Source organism: Lepidochelys kempii, chromosome 6 (genome assembly GCF_965140285.1).
Source record: "Lepidochelys kempii isolate rLepKem1 chromosome 6, rLepKem1.hap1, whole genome shotgun sequence".
NCBI classification, from domain to species: domain Eukaryota; kingdom Metazoa; phylum Chordata; order Testudines; family Cheloniidae; genus Lepidochelys; species Lepidochelys kempii.
In genome coordinates this window covers 40,462,643-40,481,874 of record NC_136385.1, presented here as the reverse complement: position 1 = coordinate 40,481,874, position 19,232 = coordinate 40,462,643, and the positions used below count along the sequence as shown (strand labels likewise).

At 40.7% G+C, this 19,232-nt stretch overlaps 1 protein-coding gene across 1 annotated transcript in view; it reads left to right on the top strand.

Moving 5' to 3' along the window:
- Window positions 1-19,232, top strand: part of SPON1 (spondin 1) — a 316,619-nt gene that overhangs the window by 114,319 nt on the left and 183,068 nt on the right. Inside the window, exon 6 of the mRNA XM_073347696.1 lies at window positions 4,689-4,837. Within this exon, the coding sequence (XP_073203797.1) occupies window positions 4,689-4,837 (149 nt within the window). The remainder of the gene's footprint in view (window positions 1-4,688; window positions 4,838-19,232) is intronic.

Genomic DNA, 19,232 nt, shown 5'->3' with positions numbered 1-19,232 from the left:
TCTTTGAAAACTCATGGCAAGTGGGGGTAGTCCCGGATGACTGGAAAAAGGCTAATGTAGTGCCCATCTTTAAAAAAGAGAAGAAGGAGGATCCTGGGAACTACAGGCCAGTCAGCCTCACCTCAGTCCCTGGAAAAATCATGGAGCAGGTCCTCCAGGAATCAATTCTGAAGCACTTAGAGGAGAGGAAAGTGATCAGGAACAGTCAGCATGGATTCACCAAGGGCAAGTCATCCTTGACTAATCTAATTGCCTTCTATGATGAGATAACTGGCTCTGTGGATGAAGGGAAAGCAGTGGACATGTTGTTCCTTGACTTTAGCAAAGCTTTTGACACAATCTCCCACAGTATTCTTGCCAGCAAGTTAAAGAAGTATGGGCTGGATGAATGGACTATAAGGTGGATAGAAAGCTGGCTAGATTGTCGGGCTCAACGGGCAGTGATCAATGGCTCCATGTCTAGTTGGCAGCTGGTATCAAGTGGAGTGCCCCAAGGGTCGGTCCTGGGGCTGGTTTTGTTCAATATCTTCATTAATGATCTGGAGGATGGTGTGGATTGCACCCTCAGCAAGTTTGCAGATGACACTAAACTGGGAGGAGAGGTAGATACGCTGGAGAGTAGGGATAGGATACAGAGGGACCTAGACAAATTGGAGGATTGGGCCAAAAGAAATCTGATGAGGTTCAACAAGGACAAGTACAGAGTCCTGCACTTAGGACGGAGGAATCCAATGCACCACTACAGACTAGGGACCGAATGGCTCGGCAGCAGTTCCGCAGAAAAGGACCTAGGGGTTACAGTGGACGAGAAGCTGGATATGAGTCAACAGTGTGCCTTTGTTGCCAAGAAAGCCAATGGCATTTTGGGATGTATAAGTAGGGGCATTGCCAGCAGATCGAGGGACGTGATCGTTCCCCTCTATTCGACACTGGTGAGGCCTCATCTGGAGTACTGTGTCCAGTTTTGGGCCCCACACTACAAGAAGGATGTGGAAAAATTGGAAAGAGTCCAGCGGAGGGCAACAAAAATGTTTAGGGGACTGGAACACACGAGTTATGAGGAGAGGCTGAGGGAACTGGGGATGTTTAGTCTGTGGAAGAGAAGAATGAGGGGGGATTTGATAGCTGCTTTTAACTACCTGAAAGGGGGTCCAAAGAGGATGGCTCTAGACTGTTCTCAGTGGTAGCAGATGACAGAATGAGGAGTAATGGTCTCAAGTTGCAGTGGGGGAGATTTAGGTTGTATATTAGGAAAAACTTTTTCACTAGAAGGGTGGTGAAACACTGGAATGCGTTACCTAGGGAGGTGGCAGAATCTCCTTCCTTAGAAGTTTTTAAGGTCAGGCTTGACAAAGCCCTGGCTGGGATGATTTAATTGGGCATTGGTCCTGCTTTGAGCAGGGGGTTGGACTAGATGACCTCCTGAGATCCCTTCCAACCCTGATATTCTATGATTCTATGATTCTTCACTATCATTTTTGTCCCATGTCTTACATTTTCCCTCTTTCTCCCCTCATAAAGATAAAAAATTGGGACAGAACCCCTGAAATCACCTTGTCCTTCACTCCTGACTCTAGAGGACTTCCATGATCCTCTAGAGCTATAAGAAATTAAAACAAACAAGCTGGATAAATACAGGTGCATTTACATTTGCTTCTTTGCCCCATTCTTATGGCTCTGTAAACATAGAGAACCCTTTGATGAAACTGGTTTGAAACACTGGTTCGATCTGAACAATGCAAATGTGCAGAAGCACAGAGAGAACAAGTGTGAGAGTGCCATAAAAGTGCTCCTCTTGATCATGATTTCACATGAAAAAATTTGCAGCCCGCTTATAAGATGACCCTAGTGATCAGAAGTAAATGCTTCCAAGTTGTTATCTAGTGTAATTACTTCCTATGAAACATTCAAAGGACACTTCCTTTTTCTCTCTGCTTCCCTCAACTGGATATCTTTAACAAGATATTCTTCTTTAGCTTCAGTTTTCAGAGGCAAATTCTATTATCTATTTACCCTACACTTGAGTGTCTAACTCCCACTTTAATTTTGCCATTCTCATATATATTTATCCACATTTTCACTGTGATTTCAGAAGAAACGTGACCAGGAGTCTACAGTTGGAGGGTGCAGTCTCTAGATTTAATTGTATTATATTTGTATCTTTCTGTAACAAAGTGGCTTGCCCTGAGGCTGGAGAACCTGGGACTCAGCCAACCCTGATTATAGAATGAGCCCCACCTGAGGAGAATCAGGCAATTCCCTAAAAAGAACAGATGGTGGCTGCAACAAATGGAGGAGGTGTAGGGAGTTGTAGTAAATGGGAGAGGGAGATATTGTAGGAACAAAAGAAAAATAAAAAAAGCCCTTGCAGGACTATGGCACTGGGAAGCTTGGAGGGTAAAGCCCAGTGAGCTCTGTGAAGAAGAAACCCTGACTGTGTTTTGGGTTGGATGTGTGTCCCTAATAAGTGATAGAAGAAGAGCTTTGGAGGTGAGAGAAAATGTCAGAGGTAAGTATGGACTTTCTCTTTGTGTTGTTGTTTAATGGATTTTAGTTTGGGACTCTAGGCTGTAGTAAACCAGTTTTGGTATTAAACTAGCCCTAGGCAGGGATACTGTTAACCAGAGAAAGGGCCTGAAGAGAGGGGAAAATAGGTGGGGAGCCAGCAGAGGTACCACTTCACCAGGGGGCTCAGTAAGCAGCAGTCTTGTTATACACATAGATGCTTCATAACCATATGAGTGTGTTTATGTATGCAGACAGTGCACATGCAAGTGTAACCCACATACCTCCTGGGTGTGATGTTATGTTCCATCTCGTGGCACCAAAACCACTAGGCTTTTAGCCCACCAGTAGGCTTTTAGCTCATGCAGTAGAGCAGGGGTGGACAAACTTTTTGGCCTGAAGGACACATCAGGGTTGCAAAATGATATGGAGGGCCATGTAGGGAAGGCTGTGCCTCCCCAAACAGCCTGGCCCCTGCCCCCATCCGCCCCCTCCCATTTCCTGCCCCCTGACTGCCCCCCTCAGAACCCTCACCCCATCCAACCCCCACCCTGTCCCCTGACCGCCCCCTCCTGGGACCCCACTCCCTATCCAACCCCCTCTTCCCCCGTCTCCTGATTGCCTGCTAGAACCTCTGCCCCAACGAACCATCCCCTGCTGAGAAAGGCAAGTTATTTTCTGTAGGAAGACTTCAGAGGTGGTTTGAGGAAGAAATAACAGATTTTGTGCCTGGGCAGGATGGATGACATTGTATATCTGGGGGAACTGGGGTTCCTTAAGCAGTTTTCACATGAGAGATCAAAATAGGGGCTGTGCAAGTAGCAATAATCAAATGAAACATACACAAGAATCTACCCTTATTAAGCAACCTCCTATCATAAAGCACTAACCCAAATGCAAATCTGATCTATCTTTACTAGAAAACCATCTCTGTTAAGAAAACAATTCTTGTCTTAAGTGACTACACAAAGGATTTAACAAGAGTTCTCCATGGATCATTCTAATAAATACTTACATGAAAGTTCCAAAGTTAAAATTAAGAGGGAGCTTAAGCTCTGTCACAAGATGACTGGCCCTTTAAGGGGCAAGAGGTCAAGCTCCACCTGTGATTCATTTGGCCTTCCTACACAGGTGGGGAAAATGAATTGTAGCCATAGGAGGCCTGGAGATAAGAGAAGCTTCCTGAGAGGCAAAGGGGAAGAGGGCTGATACTGTTAGCCTGCTTGCTAGTCACTTTCAGCCCTGGTGGAGGGGGAGCAGGGTTGAAAGCTGAGTGAGTGCTGCAGCTGGCCTTAATTAGTAGTGTAGACCCCAGAATGATGCATGTGGGACTCCTGATTCAAGCAGAGAGAGCCTATATGAGTTAGACGTAAGGCCATGGAGCTCCTGACCCAAGGAGAGGAAATCTGTTCAAAGTATCGCATGGTCCCAGAACGAGGGCTGGGGGACCTCCGAGTCAAGGGGAACAAGCACAGGAGTTGAGGAGTGAAGGGAAAGTTTCTTTTCTCATAAGAGACTTAATAAACATAACCCCACAAAGTGGGGAATCTTAAAGTATTCTGGCTTGGGAGAGAGTTCTTACAAGAGCCAGGAGGGGGAGTGGAGGGCAGCACACCTCAGGACCGTGTTGGGCCACAAGAGGGCTGCTTGAGATGGCTCCTGTTATGCTACATAAAGAAGCTCAAGTCAAGGATAATATATTTTGAATAAATTTGTTTTTGTTTTACTTTCTTTAACATTTTCACTTGTTAAATATAGATGCACCTGTAAGCAATTTTGTAAGTAAAGACTTGTACCAATTGGCCAGCATGGGGATGTGTGCCTATCCAGCTGGAACACTGACTGCTTCTCCACTTCTATATTTTATTGTTAAATAAATTAAATATTTGGGAGTTTTCAAGTATCCTGTTATAGTGAAATAGTTTTTTTTTCCCCTCATTAAGGAGACCTGGACTGTGGGTTTCATGGGGATTGAAAACATTCAGTTAGCCTCATGAGAGATGCTCAGCACTTGGCAGGATTGGATGCTTTAAGCAGAATTTCACTATAATAGGAGAGGGCATAATATGCTCCGGCCCAGGGAGTGGTAGCAGTGCCTGTCTTCTGCAATATTGTGGCTGTTGGCAGTCTGAAAGCCAGTGTGCCTATTCCCTTTTAACCAATTTTCTTTTTATTATTTAAAGGACGAGCTAATCATTGGTCGGCAATCATTGGTGGTTCTCACTCCAAGAACTATGTTCTTTGGGAATATGGAGGATATGCCAGTGAAGGTGTTAAACAAGTTGCCGAGTTGGGTTCCCCAGTAAAAATGGAAGAAGAAATTCGACAACAGGTGAGTGTAATAAAAATAATTATGAATATCTTTAAAAGTAGCTTAGCTTTCACTTGGCATTTGACGTGTACAGCAATGTCATTGCACTGAGTAGTTTTGAAGAGGACAAACTAGAAAGGCCTTCTACTGGTACTTTAAAAAAAAAAACCCAACAATCCTCAGTTCTTACTCAGGCAAATATTAATGAAGCTAATCAGAAGGCCTGTATGAGTAAGAACAAGTTATTGACATAGGCAAGGCTCCTATAAAGTGGAAATGTGATGTAAAATGAATCTTCACTGGGTTAGTCAAGGCACTTTTAAAATCTGTTAAAAGGAACATGTTGAAGACTGTCTAACTAGAAAAGCTATCAGTATGCCATTTGCCTGTTTTACCTTCTGATTTTCACTTTTGTATTTGTAACTTATTCTGGTGGGCAAAGCATATGCAGTATTTGTACCTTTTCAAAGGTGTTCACGTTAAAAATGCTGTTTCAGCAAATCAGAAGAGAACTTGTAAATAGTAGCATTTTTGCAAGTTTGCATTAGTAAAACTTGATCACGCAGTCCATTAGCATCATTAAAAGTAAAAGAGCTTTAACTGTGTATCAATATTTTTCTTCATCAGTAATGGAGTCTACTTTTTGAAATGGCTTTTAAACAATTTATATTTTATTACATGGGATAGAATAAGCATCCAAGTAAAACATTCCCTTGGATTATTAATTGTGTTTGTTATGGAATTGCCTAAGGACAAACCTAGATCAGGGCCCCGCTGTGCTAGAAACTGTCCAAACACAGAGTAGCAGACGGTCCCTGCCTTGATGAGTTTACAGTCTGTCTAGGCAAGACCAATATAGTGTGGCGGAAGGGATAGAACACACAATCAGAGAGAATATGATGACAGCAAGTGTTATGATTTTTTGGGAGTGGGCATAGTTATGAGAGCATCCGCTAAACAGAAAGCAAAAACTCGGAGTGAGGAGGACAGGGCAGTGTGAAGCTGAGGTGAAGACAGAGAGACGGGAGAGTGTTGAAGCAATCAGCACATGGAAGGGAAAGTCCTGTCAAAACTGTAGAAAGTCCTCAGTGTCTGAAGTACCTGCTTTGGCAGCCGCTCCTACTGGCTGTAGTTTCTAGCTGGTTCCTCTTAGCCTTGGGGAAAGGCTGCTATGTGGCAGGGAGAGAGAAACAAGGCTTCTACACATGGACTGGTGGTTTATCTAGGACAGTGAGGTGTGTGGAGACTGAGGGCAATATCTGACCCTAAGGACTGAATTCGATCATTTGATATAGACATAGGGTTGTCATTATCTTCACTGAAAGATTTATGATTTCAGCAGCAGAATTTTGTCCCCAAGAGTAACTCCTATGGTTGGATTTATATTTTGTATAAAATGTGTCCTGAGTGAATCCCTTCTGCTAGGTATTTAAATGCGGGTACATCTTCTGGTATCAAATGGGTGACTAGTGAGTAACTGAACCCCTTGGTCTCATGCAGCACTTTACTTAACCTAGAAATAATTATGTACACAGGCACAATTTCACCTTTAGGATGAGATACAATATTTCTAATGCGTTTCCTGAAAACTCAGATGCCTTATCAATGAGATTTAAATGCCAAGTAAGTAAGGCCTCACTATTACTATTTTATTTGAATTGTAGTAGTGACTAGAGGCCCCAGCTTCCCTGCGCAAGGCACTATCCAAATATATAGTGCAGAGATGGTCCCTGCCCTGAAAAGTTTACAATCTAAGGTATCTTACAAACCTGTATCTTCAGCAGAAGCTGATTGGTACAGTACAGTCAGCTAGTCTAATCTGTACAGATGAAAACTGCGGTGGGAAACTATTGGTCTGAATTTTTTTAGAAACGGCAGCTTTCAGAGTGCAAACAAAATAGACTTTCTCTCATGCTGATTAGCTCAGAACTAGTGTGAGAATAGTGCCACTTACAACCACAGGGCAAGATTCACCCCAGCTAGTCTAGGGCGATATAAAATCCATACAGGTTACACTCTGGCCACAAACTCTCTCTCGACAGCGCTAAACACTTTTTAGTGTGCATTGGCCCTCTGTGATTATGTTGGTGTGGAGAGAGCTGCAGCCATCCAGTACCATCTGAAAGTGACAGGTTTGTGGGAATAGACATTTAACAAAACTGGATTTGAGTTTGAGAGTCCACTATATACTGTGTGTGTGTGTGAGTGACATGAATGCTTAAATATGTGGCTGTATTTTAAAGAAGGGTAATGACAATACATAGTGACTTTTTTAATATCGGGTTGAAATATGAGTAGGATGAGCAGTTAAAGGCCATTATGGGGGAAGTTTTCAAGGGTCAAGAAAGGAGAGTAGATGGGATTTACTTAGAGTTGGTAACCACTCTAAACTCCAAAATATAGTACATAAAGAGATTAGGGATAAGGCAGGCTAAAAAATTCTCCAATGAAACTGGTTGTGTGTTTTTGTTTTGGGTTTTTTTTTCTCGATAGAAAACATAAGATTTCAACTAAAGAAAATCTTCTGAGAAGTGCCTGCTTTTTGGCAAAAAATTTCAACTTACTGATAAAACAAACTCCCGTAAACCAAAAAACTTTGGGCTGAAAACCAAAGGTTTGGAAATGCCACTGCTGTGCTTTATAGGAGTCTTAGCCCTGGTCTACACTGGGCGGGGGTAGATCTAAGTTAAGCAACTTCAGCTACATGAATAACATAGCTGAAGTCAACATACTTAGATTGACTTACTGTGGTGTCTTCACCACAGTAAGTCGACTGCTGCCACTCCCCTGTTGACTCTGCCTGCACCTCTCACAGCGCTGGAATACAGGAGTCGATGGGAGCGCTCGGGGGTTGATTTATTGTGTCTAGACTAGACGCGATAAATTGATCCCTGGTGGATCAATCGCTGCCTGCCAAAATCTGGCGGGTAGTGTAGACAAGCCCTAGGTCTCTCATGATGTATCATGGCAGTTCAGCAGGAGTGGAGACAATGGTGCTTTTTCTGTGTGTGGGTAGATGGCACAGAGAAATGATGGACATTTTCGGACAAGCTCTAATTAGGCTTTTTTTATACTTATCTGAATGTATTGTTAGAGTGGGGAAATAGCATGAAAATAGGTTGTTAGGCTTGAAAAATATTAAGTATGCACAGATCTGATGCATAGTGTACTTGCATGAGACCTTTAAAATTTATAGCAGTGTTTTCAGTACTTGAAAACAACAAATTGCCGTTATGGTTTACGGTGCCAAGGCCATGTGCAGTGCACATGTCAAATACAGTAATTAGAAAATGCTCTACTGCTATATCCAGGTATCTACCTTCTGTAGAACTGCACTGAAAAGTCATTTTTGGGTACTCGGAATTATAACTATGAATATAGTTACCTCATTGTCTGTAAATGAGAAGTTGTATTTGCTAAACTTTACCTTTCTGGGATGATTAAAATCTCATGCTGTTACAAGTTAATGCCCTTTTAAAATTAAGTTACTCTTGACTACTTTATATGCAACCTTTGATTACAATGGCTTTTTGCAAGGGACTGCTAGCTTTGCTCCCTCTTATTCAAATGAATACAATGATTTAGATTACTGCTATGGATCAGTTCATATTTTCTGCTGGTTAATTACTGTGACTAAATTGTTTGGTGTATCCAAAACCTTGTTAAACAACAATGAAGTAACGAATGCAGTATAATTTTTGCCTTAAACCTAGAATGACAAATAATGGTGTAATTATGTTTAATAAATCTTACCTTTATTTCTAAAAGTTGATTGATCTAATGATGAAAACATAGGGCGAATCCAGCTTCAGATGAAATCCAGTGGCTATCATTCCATTGATTACAATGAGTTGGATCACATAGTTGTTCTGTGTCAAGCTCCTAATAGAGTCCAGTTGCCCAAGGAAGCAGGACTGGCTCCAGGCACCAGTGGGCGGCAGTTAGAAAGGGGCGGCAGTGTTTTGGCGGCAGCTTCTCTGTCCTGGTGGTGGCAGCAATTTGGCCGCAGTGGCAAATCGGCCGTGGCTTCTCCCTTTTGCCATCCGCAGTGGCAGTGGTTTTTTTGTTTTTTTTTTTTCACTGCTTGGGGCAGCAAAAACTGTAGAGTTGGCCCTGCAAGGAAGGATGGCAGAATTCGACCTTATTAGTCATCTGGCACTAAACCCTAAATGTTGCACTATTCACAAGCATCACTAGAATGTCTACTTCTCATTATAGTTCAGTGATATTTAGAAATGGCAGCCTTTTCTGAATATCATCCCTTGCAGAGCAGAAGGAACTCTTTAGGTGTCCAAATGGATCCAGCTGTCTAGATGTGCCAAAACTCTTCATTTAGTACTTCATACAAACAAGAACAGAGGATTGAAATAGAAACAAAGAGCTTGCTTAAGAGTTTTGTTTATTATGAACATAAGGTAGTACATCAAGCAAAAAAACTACACCTGTGATATGTCAAACGATATTCTGTATCAAGGTCTCTCCTGTACGCTTTGCTAAAAAGTTGGGGGTGGAGGGAACCAAATCCTAGGTTCACTTGCTCAGTACTAAAAGTGAGAGACTTTTTTTTAAGTGGCTTAAACCATATGTTCCATCAGTTCAAACAGTTTCACGTTTCATCAGTTGCTGTTGTATTTGTTTGATTTGAAAAAACAGCATGATTTTAATAGGAAACTTGAACGACTTGCAAAATTTGTTTTTAACAAGGGAACAATCCCCAGCATCTCCTATCAGTCTAGATTATCTAGACTAGTCTAAATTATAAATTTGTGTTTTAACTATGATGTACATTGCAAGCGTTCTTTAATTGGCTGAGCCTATTAGGAATCAGACCTTTAAAACAGCAAGAGGCTTGTAGCATGTTACTTTTTCAGTTAAAGTCCACACTTTATCAAAATCTGAAGATGTGAATATTTTGTGAATGGAAAGCAAGTACTAAACAAAAGGAATTTATACTTGGTTCAGTGGATGAATCATACTTTTATGGCTTGACATGATGCTGAGAGTAATTTTGTAAAAATGGTGCAGTCAGTAACGACAAGGATAACTTATGAAAGTTCTAAGTTCCCTGTGGCTGCTGCTTCTGTTCCCTTAGAAATGTGTGTCACAAGAGTAAGTGCTTTAAAATAATACTAATTATCATGGTGCCTGGGTAGTCTGAGTTGCTGCAGTGTGCATTACCTTGCACTGTGTTGACAATTTGGGCTATTTAGTCCAAAGAATTTGACACTGGTCTCCTACAAAGCTACAGGAATAAGGCACTAAGTGAAATGCCCAGGAATTGGAGAAGTTAAGTCTACTTGGTTTTTAAAGCATATTGCACTTCTGCCATATTTTATGAGTGGCAAATGTAGGTAGTACAAGCCCTGCCTATAGCAGGTGTGTACAAGCATGCACAACGTTTGTGTGTGGTTCCCAATCATCATCACTAAACTTCTTCTTCCAATATGCTCCCCCACTGCCATCCCATTTTCTGACCCCCCCCCCCACACACACAACCTCACCCCACATACACTGTGGCACTTGTCCCCCTTTGCATTTGAATCAGGCAGTTTCCTGCTCCAGGCGGTATTAAGAGCGCAGGAGAGACTGTCTCCCTGTTGTTAATTCAGGTGCCTGGATCCTAACCTAGATTGTCCATGGTACCAGAGAGCTATACCTGCAGGGAAAATCCTGTTCAGGCCTAGTCTGGAGCATGTTCAGGGCAGACAGTCTTTGGAGAACTTAGCTGGTAAAATCTATTGGGCAGAACTGAGCATATAAACAGCAATTTTCAAAGGCCTATAACTTGGCCAAATTTGGGCAGATTTTCAATATGCATCCCTGATAGAGGCCACCCTTTGCCAAATTTCAAATCCCTGCTTCAAAGCATGGCAGCTCTAAAGAGGCTCAGTGAAAAGGTCTCAAGAATATCTTTACGTGGGATAAACCGTGTATCTTTCCCTAGTTGTTATCTCAGAAATAGTTGAATGGTTTGGGCTGAAAATTCCAACCCCTTCCCACTGTCTGCTCATCCCTCCCACCCTGCCCCGGAAGTGTCAGGCAGCCTATAATTAATATAGGCTATTAATATATTAATATGGCTAGTCTAAAATTTAATAACTTTCTAAAATTTTTATAACGTCTTTTTTCATATTTACAGTAGACATTTAAAAATAAATGCTATAAAACATCCAAGGGGGCATGGTTACTTCTGAGTATTTGGACACAGCCCTTGAATCTGTCCATCAATTTATAAATCAGATCATCACTGTCTAAAATCTGAATGTTTCTTGAAGGATGAAAGGGGATCTTATCCTCTTTTCCCCTCTGTACCTTGTGGTTTAAGGCATAGGATTGAATGTAGGTGTACTAGTATCTAGGATCAACAGCAGATTATTATTTCTTACACACACAGGTATATATTTCTCATATAAATGGGAAGTTTGTGAGTGTAGCTCTTATGCAGACATCAAGACAGTCAACTTAATTTCTTTTTTTATTGAAAGATTTTAAAACTTTATAAAAGTGCCAGAGCTCTGGTTTGCTCTATAAGTGCAAAAGTGCTATAATAGATCTACAATATTAGCTGGATGCTTGTGAACCATACACTTTTATTTGTTCAGCATTTGAAAAGCCAGAGGGCAAAACGCTGAATTGTCAACTTTTCTTATTGACTGATCATGCCTTACACTTTGTGTTTTTATTGTGAAAACTGTATGTTTTTGCACAGATGGCCCTGTGTAAAATAAACTTGCTTTGTACTGTAATCTGGGAGAGCTGTGGGGAACTGATCCACTCTTTTTATTAAACTTTTTTCTGGCAGTCTGGAAGGGATGCCACAGTACATACAAGTTTCATGTGTACAGTATGATGATTCATGTGTTAAATCTCTGGGGTTATAAATGAACAAAGAAGGACTGGAAAAAGAATTCTATGAGTGAAAACATTTTGCTGACATCTCATCTCTAAAATATTATCTTTCCGGTCACCTTAAACCTTACCGTATTTCATTTTCAGAAAGTCTGATTTATCTTAGAAGTTCGGCTGTCAAGTGATTAAAAAAAATTGCACGATTAAACAATATTAGAATACTAGTTATTTAAATATTTTTGGATGTTTTCTACATTTTCAAATATTGCTTTCAATAACAGTGCTCGCTTTATATTTTTGATTGCAAGTAATTGCACTGTAAAAAAACCAAAGAAATAGTATTTTTCAATTGCACTATAATACTTGTATTAAGTGAATCTCTTTATCACAAAAGTTGAACTTACAAATCTAGAATTATGTACCAAAAAACTGCATTCAAAAATAAAACAATCTAAAAATTTTAGACTAAAAGTGCACTCAGGCCTTCTTGTTCAGTCAATCACTCAAACAAATTTGTTTACATTTGCGGGAGATAATGCTGTCCATTTCTTGTTCACAATGTCACCAGAAAGTGAGAACAGGCATTCACATGGCACTGTTGTAGCTGGTGTTGCAAGGTATTTATGTGCCAGATGCGCTAAAGATTCATATGTCCCTTCATGCTTCAACCACCATACCAGGGACACGTGTCCATGCAGATGATGGGTTCTGCTCATTAACAATCCAAAGCAGCGTGGACCGACGCATGTTCATTTTCATTATCTGAGTCAGATGCCACCAGCAGAAGGCTGATTTTCTTTTTGGTGGTTCGGGTTCTGTAGTTTCTGCATCAGAGTGTTGCTCTTTTAAGACTTCTGAAAGCATGCTCCGCACCTCGTCTCCCTCAGATTTTTGGAAGGAACTTCAGATTCTTAAATCTTGGGTTGAGTGCTGTAGCTATCTTTAGAAATCCCACATTGGTACCTTCTTTGTGTTTTTGTCAAATCTGCAGTGAAAGTGTTCTTAAAATGAACAACATGGGCTGGGGTCATCATTCGAGAATGCTATAACACGAAATATATGGCAGAAACAGAGCAGGGGACATACAATTCTCCCCAAGGAGTTCAGTCACAAATTTAATTAACACTTTCTTTTTTAACAAGCATCATTTCAAGTACAACACCAAATACAATATACATGAATGTAGAAAAACATACAAAATATTTAACTCAAAAAAATTAATCGCAGTTTTATTGCACTGTAAACAGAATACCAATTGAAATTAATCGCCTGAGTTAACTGCTATTAATCGACAACCCTAATTAGAAATAAAATAGACCTGACAGAAAACAACTGTGGAATTTGAGATGGGGTGTGTGTGTGTAATGATCACTTTAATAAAAGGAAGATTGTAAGAAAAATGGCGATTTTTTAAAAAATTGCTAACTTTTATAACATGAGCAGTTAAAACAGGTTCTGAAGACAAGAACATATCTATATTCCCAGTTGGCTTACACTTCTCAGATCTTTAATGACCTTGTTTATGCTGCCTAATTGATTTAGGATAGACGATAATTAGATACTAATTTAACAGCAATTTTTTTCTGTAACTCTTCTCCACTATTGCCAGCAAATGCAACTTGCCTTCTTTCTTTTAGCTTTATAGAAATTTAAATGTTTGTTTATTATGGACATAGTCCAATGCTCTTTGAAATGTCATTGTGTCTGAGCATTCTTTCCACTGACTTCAGTGGATCCTAGGTCAGGTACTGTCTATCAGATACCTGTACAGTAACTCCTCACTTAACATTGTAGTTATGTTCCTGAAAAATGCGACTTTAAGCTAATCCAGTTTCCCCATAAGAATTAATGTAAATGGGAGGGGGGGGTTAGGTTTCAGGGAAATTTTTCTCACCAGACAAAAAACTGTGTGTACGTGTACACGCACACAAGTTTTAAACAATTTAATACTGTACACAGCAATGATGGTGAACCTTGGTTGAAGTGGTGAAGTTAGAGGGTGAGATATTTCCCAGAGAATGCCCTGCTGCTAAATGATGAACTAGCATTCAGCTGAGCCCTCAAGGGTTAACACATTGTTAATATCACCTCACACTCTAGAAGGCAGCACAAATGGAGGGAGGAGAGACAGAGACACACCCCCTGTGTGGGGGCGGGGGGAAGGAGAGAGATGTGCATTGCCCCTTTAAGTATGCTGACCGCATTCTAAGTACCTTACCTTTTTAAAAAAAAAAATCAGGAAGTTGAAACAGCAGCTGTGGCCAGCAAGCTCGCCCTGTCCTGTCCTCACCCTGCTTTATCTGGAGAAGGGGCGGGGGGGGCATGACTAGAGGGGAGGGGGACACCTTCACTGTGCAGGGAGGCTCCCAGGAGCAGCTCCAAGGCAGAGGGCAGGAACAGTGGGGGGAGGGACAGCTGAACTGCCAACAATTGATAGCCTGTTGGGCGGCTGCTGCACAGGGAATTTAAGAGAACGGGGAGCTGATAGGGGGCTGCCGGTCCACCCTGGTTCCAAGCCCCCGCCAGCTAACTGCAATGGGCTGCTCTTCCTGCAAGCAGTGGGCAAAGCAGGTGGCTGCCAAACAGCGTGATAAGGGAGCACTGCGCAACTTTAAATGAGCATGTTCCCTAATTGATCAGCAACATAACAAAGAAACAGTGTTAACCAGGACAACTTTAAGTGAGGAGTTACTGTATTCTGTATCCTAAATTCAGGTGCCTGTTATTTGTGGGCATGTATGTATTAACTTGAAAATTCCATGCTGCAGAGAACGTTGAGATATCAAAATTTGTTTTTGATTAGGAATGAAACCCCCAAATTTTGAAATCCTTGGAAAGAAAATTCTGTTTTTGTGTTTTTGTTTTTCAGATTGATCAAAACATTCTTCTTTTGACACTTTGAACATTTTGTGTGTGTTTATTTTATTTATAAAAAAAAAATTCTAAACCGTCATTTATGGAACTTCCCCCTCTCTCCCTCCACCCTCCCCTCCCGCTTTTCTCTGAAACAAAATTTTGGCAAAATGACACAATTTCATGAAGCATTTCAATTTTCAACAGAACTGCTTTCTCCAAGGGAAAAAGGTTCCATCAAAGTATTTCTGACCAACAGTAACACATATGGTTACTAAGGTGGGTGTTGCCATTCACATATATTAATCTGGTGAATTATTAGGAGATGCTGACAAACCTGGCTCAAAATTCAATTTTCAATTATTTTGTTCATTCGTAGTCATCAGCGATCCCTCAAGGTTGAGGATGATCTTTCACAGGTTTGCATTTTTTTAATGTATCCTTTGGTGACTGAGGAGTCCAATCCTTGAGCTGCAAACATTGCGGGTGCTGTTGGAAGTCAGGATTGCACCATGATGGCTGTGTAACGGACATCTGTTCCTTATTGTGTACCTATATGAATTAAATGCATAAGCTATGACCTAACCTGTGTTGTGCTTGTGTGAATGGTAGGATAGGTGAAGAATCTCTTCCTGATATTCAAGAAAGCCTTAGGAAAGGTGTAAGACCCAAAGTTCAAACTAGGGCAGGCATGTTCAGTCCCTCAGTGACTCGTGTGCAAGCTGCAGTCAGCACAAGCAGTCTGGGAACAGACACTATTCCTTAAGGCTTGACCCAAAGCCCATAATACTTCCAGAGGTTTGGGATAGACTTTTTAGCAGTGTTGTCCAGGGCTATCCCTGGATGGAGTGGAAGTCCAGGACTATGAGATGGTTAGCATCTAATTGTATATAAATCAAGCTGCTGGTTTTTATATTTCACAGATTTTGGTTTGTGATGTCGTAAAAATTGGAGGCTGACAAGATGTATTAGAATACTGGTGTGAGCATTCATTTATACCCTATTTTCTATTGTAGTTCTTAGTTGGACAAACTTTTTAAAAAGTCTCAAGCAATAGGTTTTCCTTTCCCTTCCCTTGGGAGAATATTCCACAATCTAATACATTTTAGGATTTTCATAATTAATAATTATCCAGTTGTCCATATAATTGTATATTTCATTTCTTTCTGCCAGTACAAGATTGCTGGCTTCACTTTATTGTCAAATTATTTGTCTTTTCTAGCTGTAAATTATCCATGTAATGGACTCGTCACCATATCCTTGAGGGTGACTATTCCACTCCTTAATCAACTTCTCCAGTAGGAAGCTGTAACTGGAATTCCTGCCAGTCATACCCCTTTGGTCCAGTTGAAACAATTCCTCTCTATCCTGGTGTATGCACCTTTTAAATATGTGATATTAATATAAAGGTTTTGTTTCCCTTATTTACAAGGATACGCAGCTGGTTTGAGCACCATGCTTTTTTAAATCTTCCTGGGATATGAGTAATTGCTGAGGGGTATCCTGCCAAGGTAGATCAAACTACAGCATTTATTTTGAAAGGAGACATCTCTCCAAAAAGCAACATGTTTCTGAGAGCTATTTTAAATAAAGCATTGTAAACATAATTTCTTGCAGCAACAGCAGAGTTTTTCTAATGTCCTGTTGTACATGATTTATCCAGATGTCTGGAAGGCACATTCTCTTTAAGGGGGCTGGGGGGGAGGGAAAGAGAATGTGCACTCTTTTATCTGACAGTCTGTTGTCGGTAATTGGAAGAACCAACTAGTGTTTTTACAAAGCCCTACTCTAAAGGAAAGAGTAGAAAAAGAAGTTCAACCTTTCTATCTTGGTTTTATTGCTGCAGGCTTATATAAACAACACTGCTGCTGTATGTTCCAATCAATAAACTAGCAATTGGTTCAGTAGTTAGTTTAGTTTCTAATTAGAGGCGTATGAATAAATTCTCACTGTGTAACTAGCTACAGGTCATGTTTTGGCTGGAAAAATAACTAAGCATTTGGCATATTCACTTTAAACTTTCCACATTTTGTGCTACAACAAATAGCAGCTGATGAAGGCAAAACCTACCTTCTTTTCTGCTTGCACAAATGATGGTTTTGCTTACAAAAATAGCTCTGGTTTAAAAAAAAAAAATTCCTTGATGGAAAAATTGCAAAATGCACATGACTGACTTGAAGGGCTCAAGCCTTCAGGTTACTGAGCTCCTATATGCTGCTGAACACACTCAGGGCACATGACGATCACTGACCGTTGAGGGCACTCGGCACGTAACAAGACTGAACCTTTATACAATAAAAATGAATATGGCGTTTTGCCCTGGGCAAATAGCAGTATTGTATGTAGTCGGTCACTGCAAAGAAAGTAGCAAGATAAGTGTGTGAGTACTAAAGATATCATTGGTGCATGTTGGCAGTGTTGCTGTAGCCTTGTTGGCCCCAGGGTACTGGAGAGACAAGGTGGGTGATGTAATATCTTTTACTGGACGAATTGGTTCATGGTCAGTTATTCATACCACCTGTTCTGCTATTCAGACTACTGCGAGATCTACGCTTTCCCAAAGCTCTCGAACTCTGAGTTGTTTATAAGAGCATGTTCTACCATTTATTTGAAGCCTTGTGAAGTGTGGTGGTAGTTTTGTCGACTTCCTCAGCTGCTCCCTATTAAGTAGCAGGACAAGATAAAAAACCCTTCTAAGGTTCTGAGGCCCTTCTAAGTTGAACCCAACAACCATCTCAATCAGAACTGGTTTGGGGTCAGCAGCTTTCTTGGTATGGTCATATTATTAGAATGGAAGACCAGTACATTGTGAAGCATGTTTACCAAGTAGGTACACGGCCAATGCTCACAGGGGCACTAAAAGCTTTGGTGGCATAAGATTGCCAGTGATGGACACACAATAATATCCAGCCAGAAGACCCTAAGGACCTAATCAAAGATAGATCGAGTGTCACCCAGATCAACATGGAGGCTACTTCCTTTTGGGATTACCCATGATGAAACATGGCAGTTTTTGGATGGGTTTAGTGCAAAATTTTCTTTTAAAATTGTGGTTAGGCTTATGTTTTAAACCTGGAACTAGAAGCAAAAATTCCACTTTGCAGTTTTATTTAGTCAAAACTTTGGCAAGACCACTGAGCATTAGTACTATAAACATAGAGTAGCCTAAACCCACTAGATACATAGTCCACGCTTGTCGCAAGAATTTGTAAATCATAATGAAGCAGTCAGCACACCTAATCCTTCTGCATTTGTCAAAAAATAGGCCATCTTTCTATTTTGTGTTAAGTATGTTCTTATTTATTATTACTGGGGCCAAAAGCATGTGAGGTACTGTACTGACATGTAAGAATACAGTTCCTTGCACCAAAGAGCTCATGGGCACATTACCCTTAATGAAGAGACAATAAATGTTGATGTGTATATAATACCCAGCACATTGTACAACACTCTCTAGTCTCCCACTGGTTAGGTATTTTCATTCCAAAACCAGATTTATGATACAATAGAATCAGTACAGAGCCTTATTTTGGACAGAAAAAGAAGAAAGGCGTGTGCTATTCTCCTTTTGAAAGTTTTGTCTCGGTACATTGGATGCATAGCTTGCAGTCATGCACTTTCAGTTACTTGCAAACTGAAAACCAACTGCTTAGGAATAGTAAACAATGAACAGAACCTTGTCATTGGAGTTTGCACGCTAAAGAATGTAGTATTTGTGTATATATAGCTGTGCTGCACAGATTGGAATTTTTTTTCCTGAAGCTATGTGATAAATTGCATTTAATCTTCTCGCATGCCCTCTGCCCACTCAGCCATCCCCATCAGGACTACATCCTTCTCAGACAAAACTGCTTCCCTAAGTGTGGAATTTTCCAAAAAATTCCACTGACCTGAGCTCCAGAACTAGCAATGTTTTGTCCTAGGGCAGTTTTTAAGGAATAATATTTTGTCAATGTTAGCAGCAAAACACCCCTTTATTACTCAGGAAGGCTGAAAATCACCTTTCTCTGTTCGTGTGAAGTGTTTTTCTAGTCCTAAACCGTCAAGAGAGTGAGACTTTAAAAATCATCTAACAGCTTTTCTATAAGTCAAGCTGTTTATTTTAGAGGCTTTCCTTGGAGGCACTGGCAGCTCTGTTATCCATATCATCACCCCCAGCAAGGAACAGCTGTAGCAAGCTTCACCTGGCTCCTCTTCACTTCCTGCTGGAAGCAGCTGCAGGAGGACATGGAATCAGAGATTCCTCTTTATCCTTTTCATCATGAGTTAGTGACAACTTCATTTTTCCATCCCTGTTCACCCAGGGAATTGGTGATAATCTAGAGTGACCAGATGTCCCGATTTTATAGGGACAGTCCTGATATTTGGGGTTTTGTCTTGTATAGGCGCCTATTACTCCCACCCCCTGTCTCTATTTTTCACACTTGCTGTCTGGTCACCCTATGATAATCACTTTGGCTGGCATCACTTAAAGGCTATTGTGCACTAGCTTGTACCCAAGTTTACTTTTTAGATGTATAAATATTGCCTTAAAGTTGTTTTTAAGATTTTCAGCTTTTTAATCTTATGAAGATTGTCACCTGTTTTTTCCCTTGTCAGAAGTGTTGGAGGCTTCAAACTGTTAATGTAGTGTACGCTTCCTTAGTCACTGAAGTTGAATGGGATTTATTAACAAAAACCAACAATACCCTCCCCTCTCCCCCAAAGTTTTAAG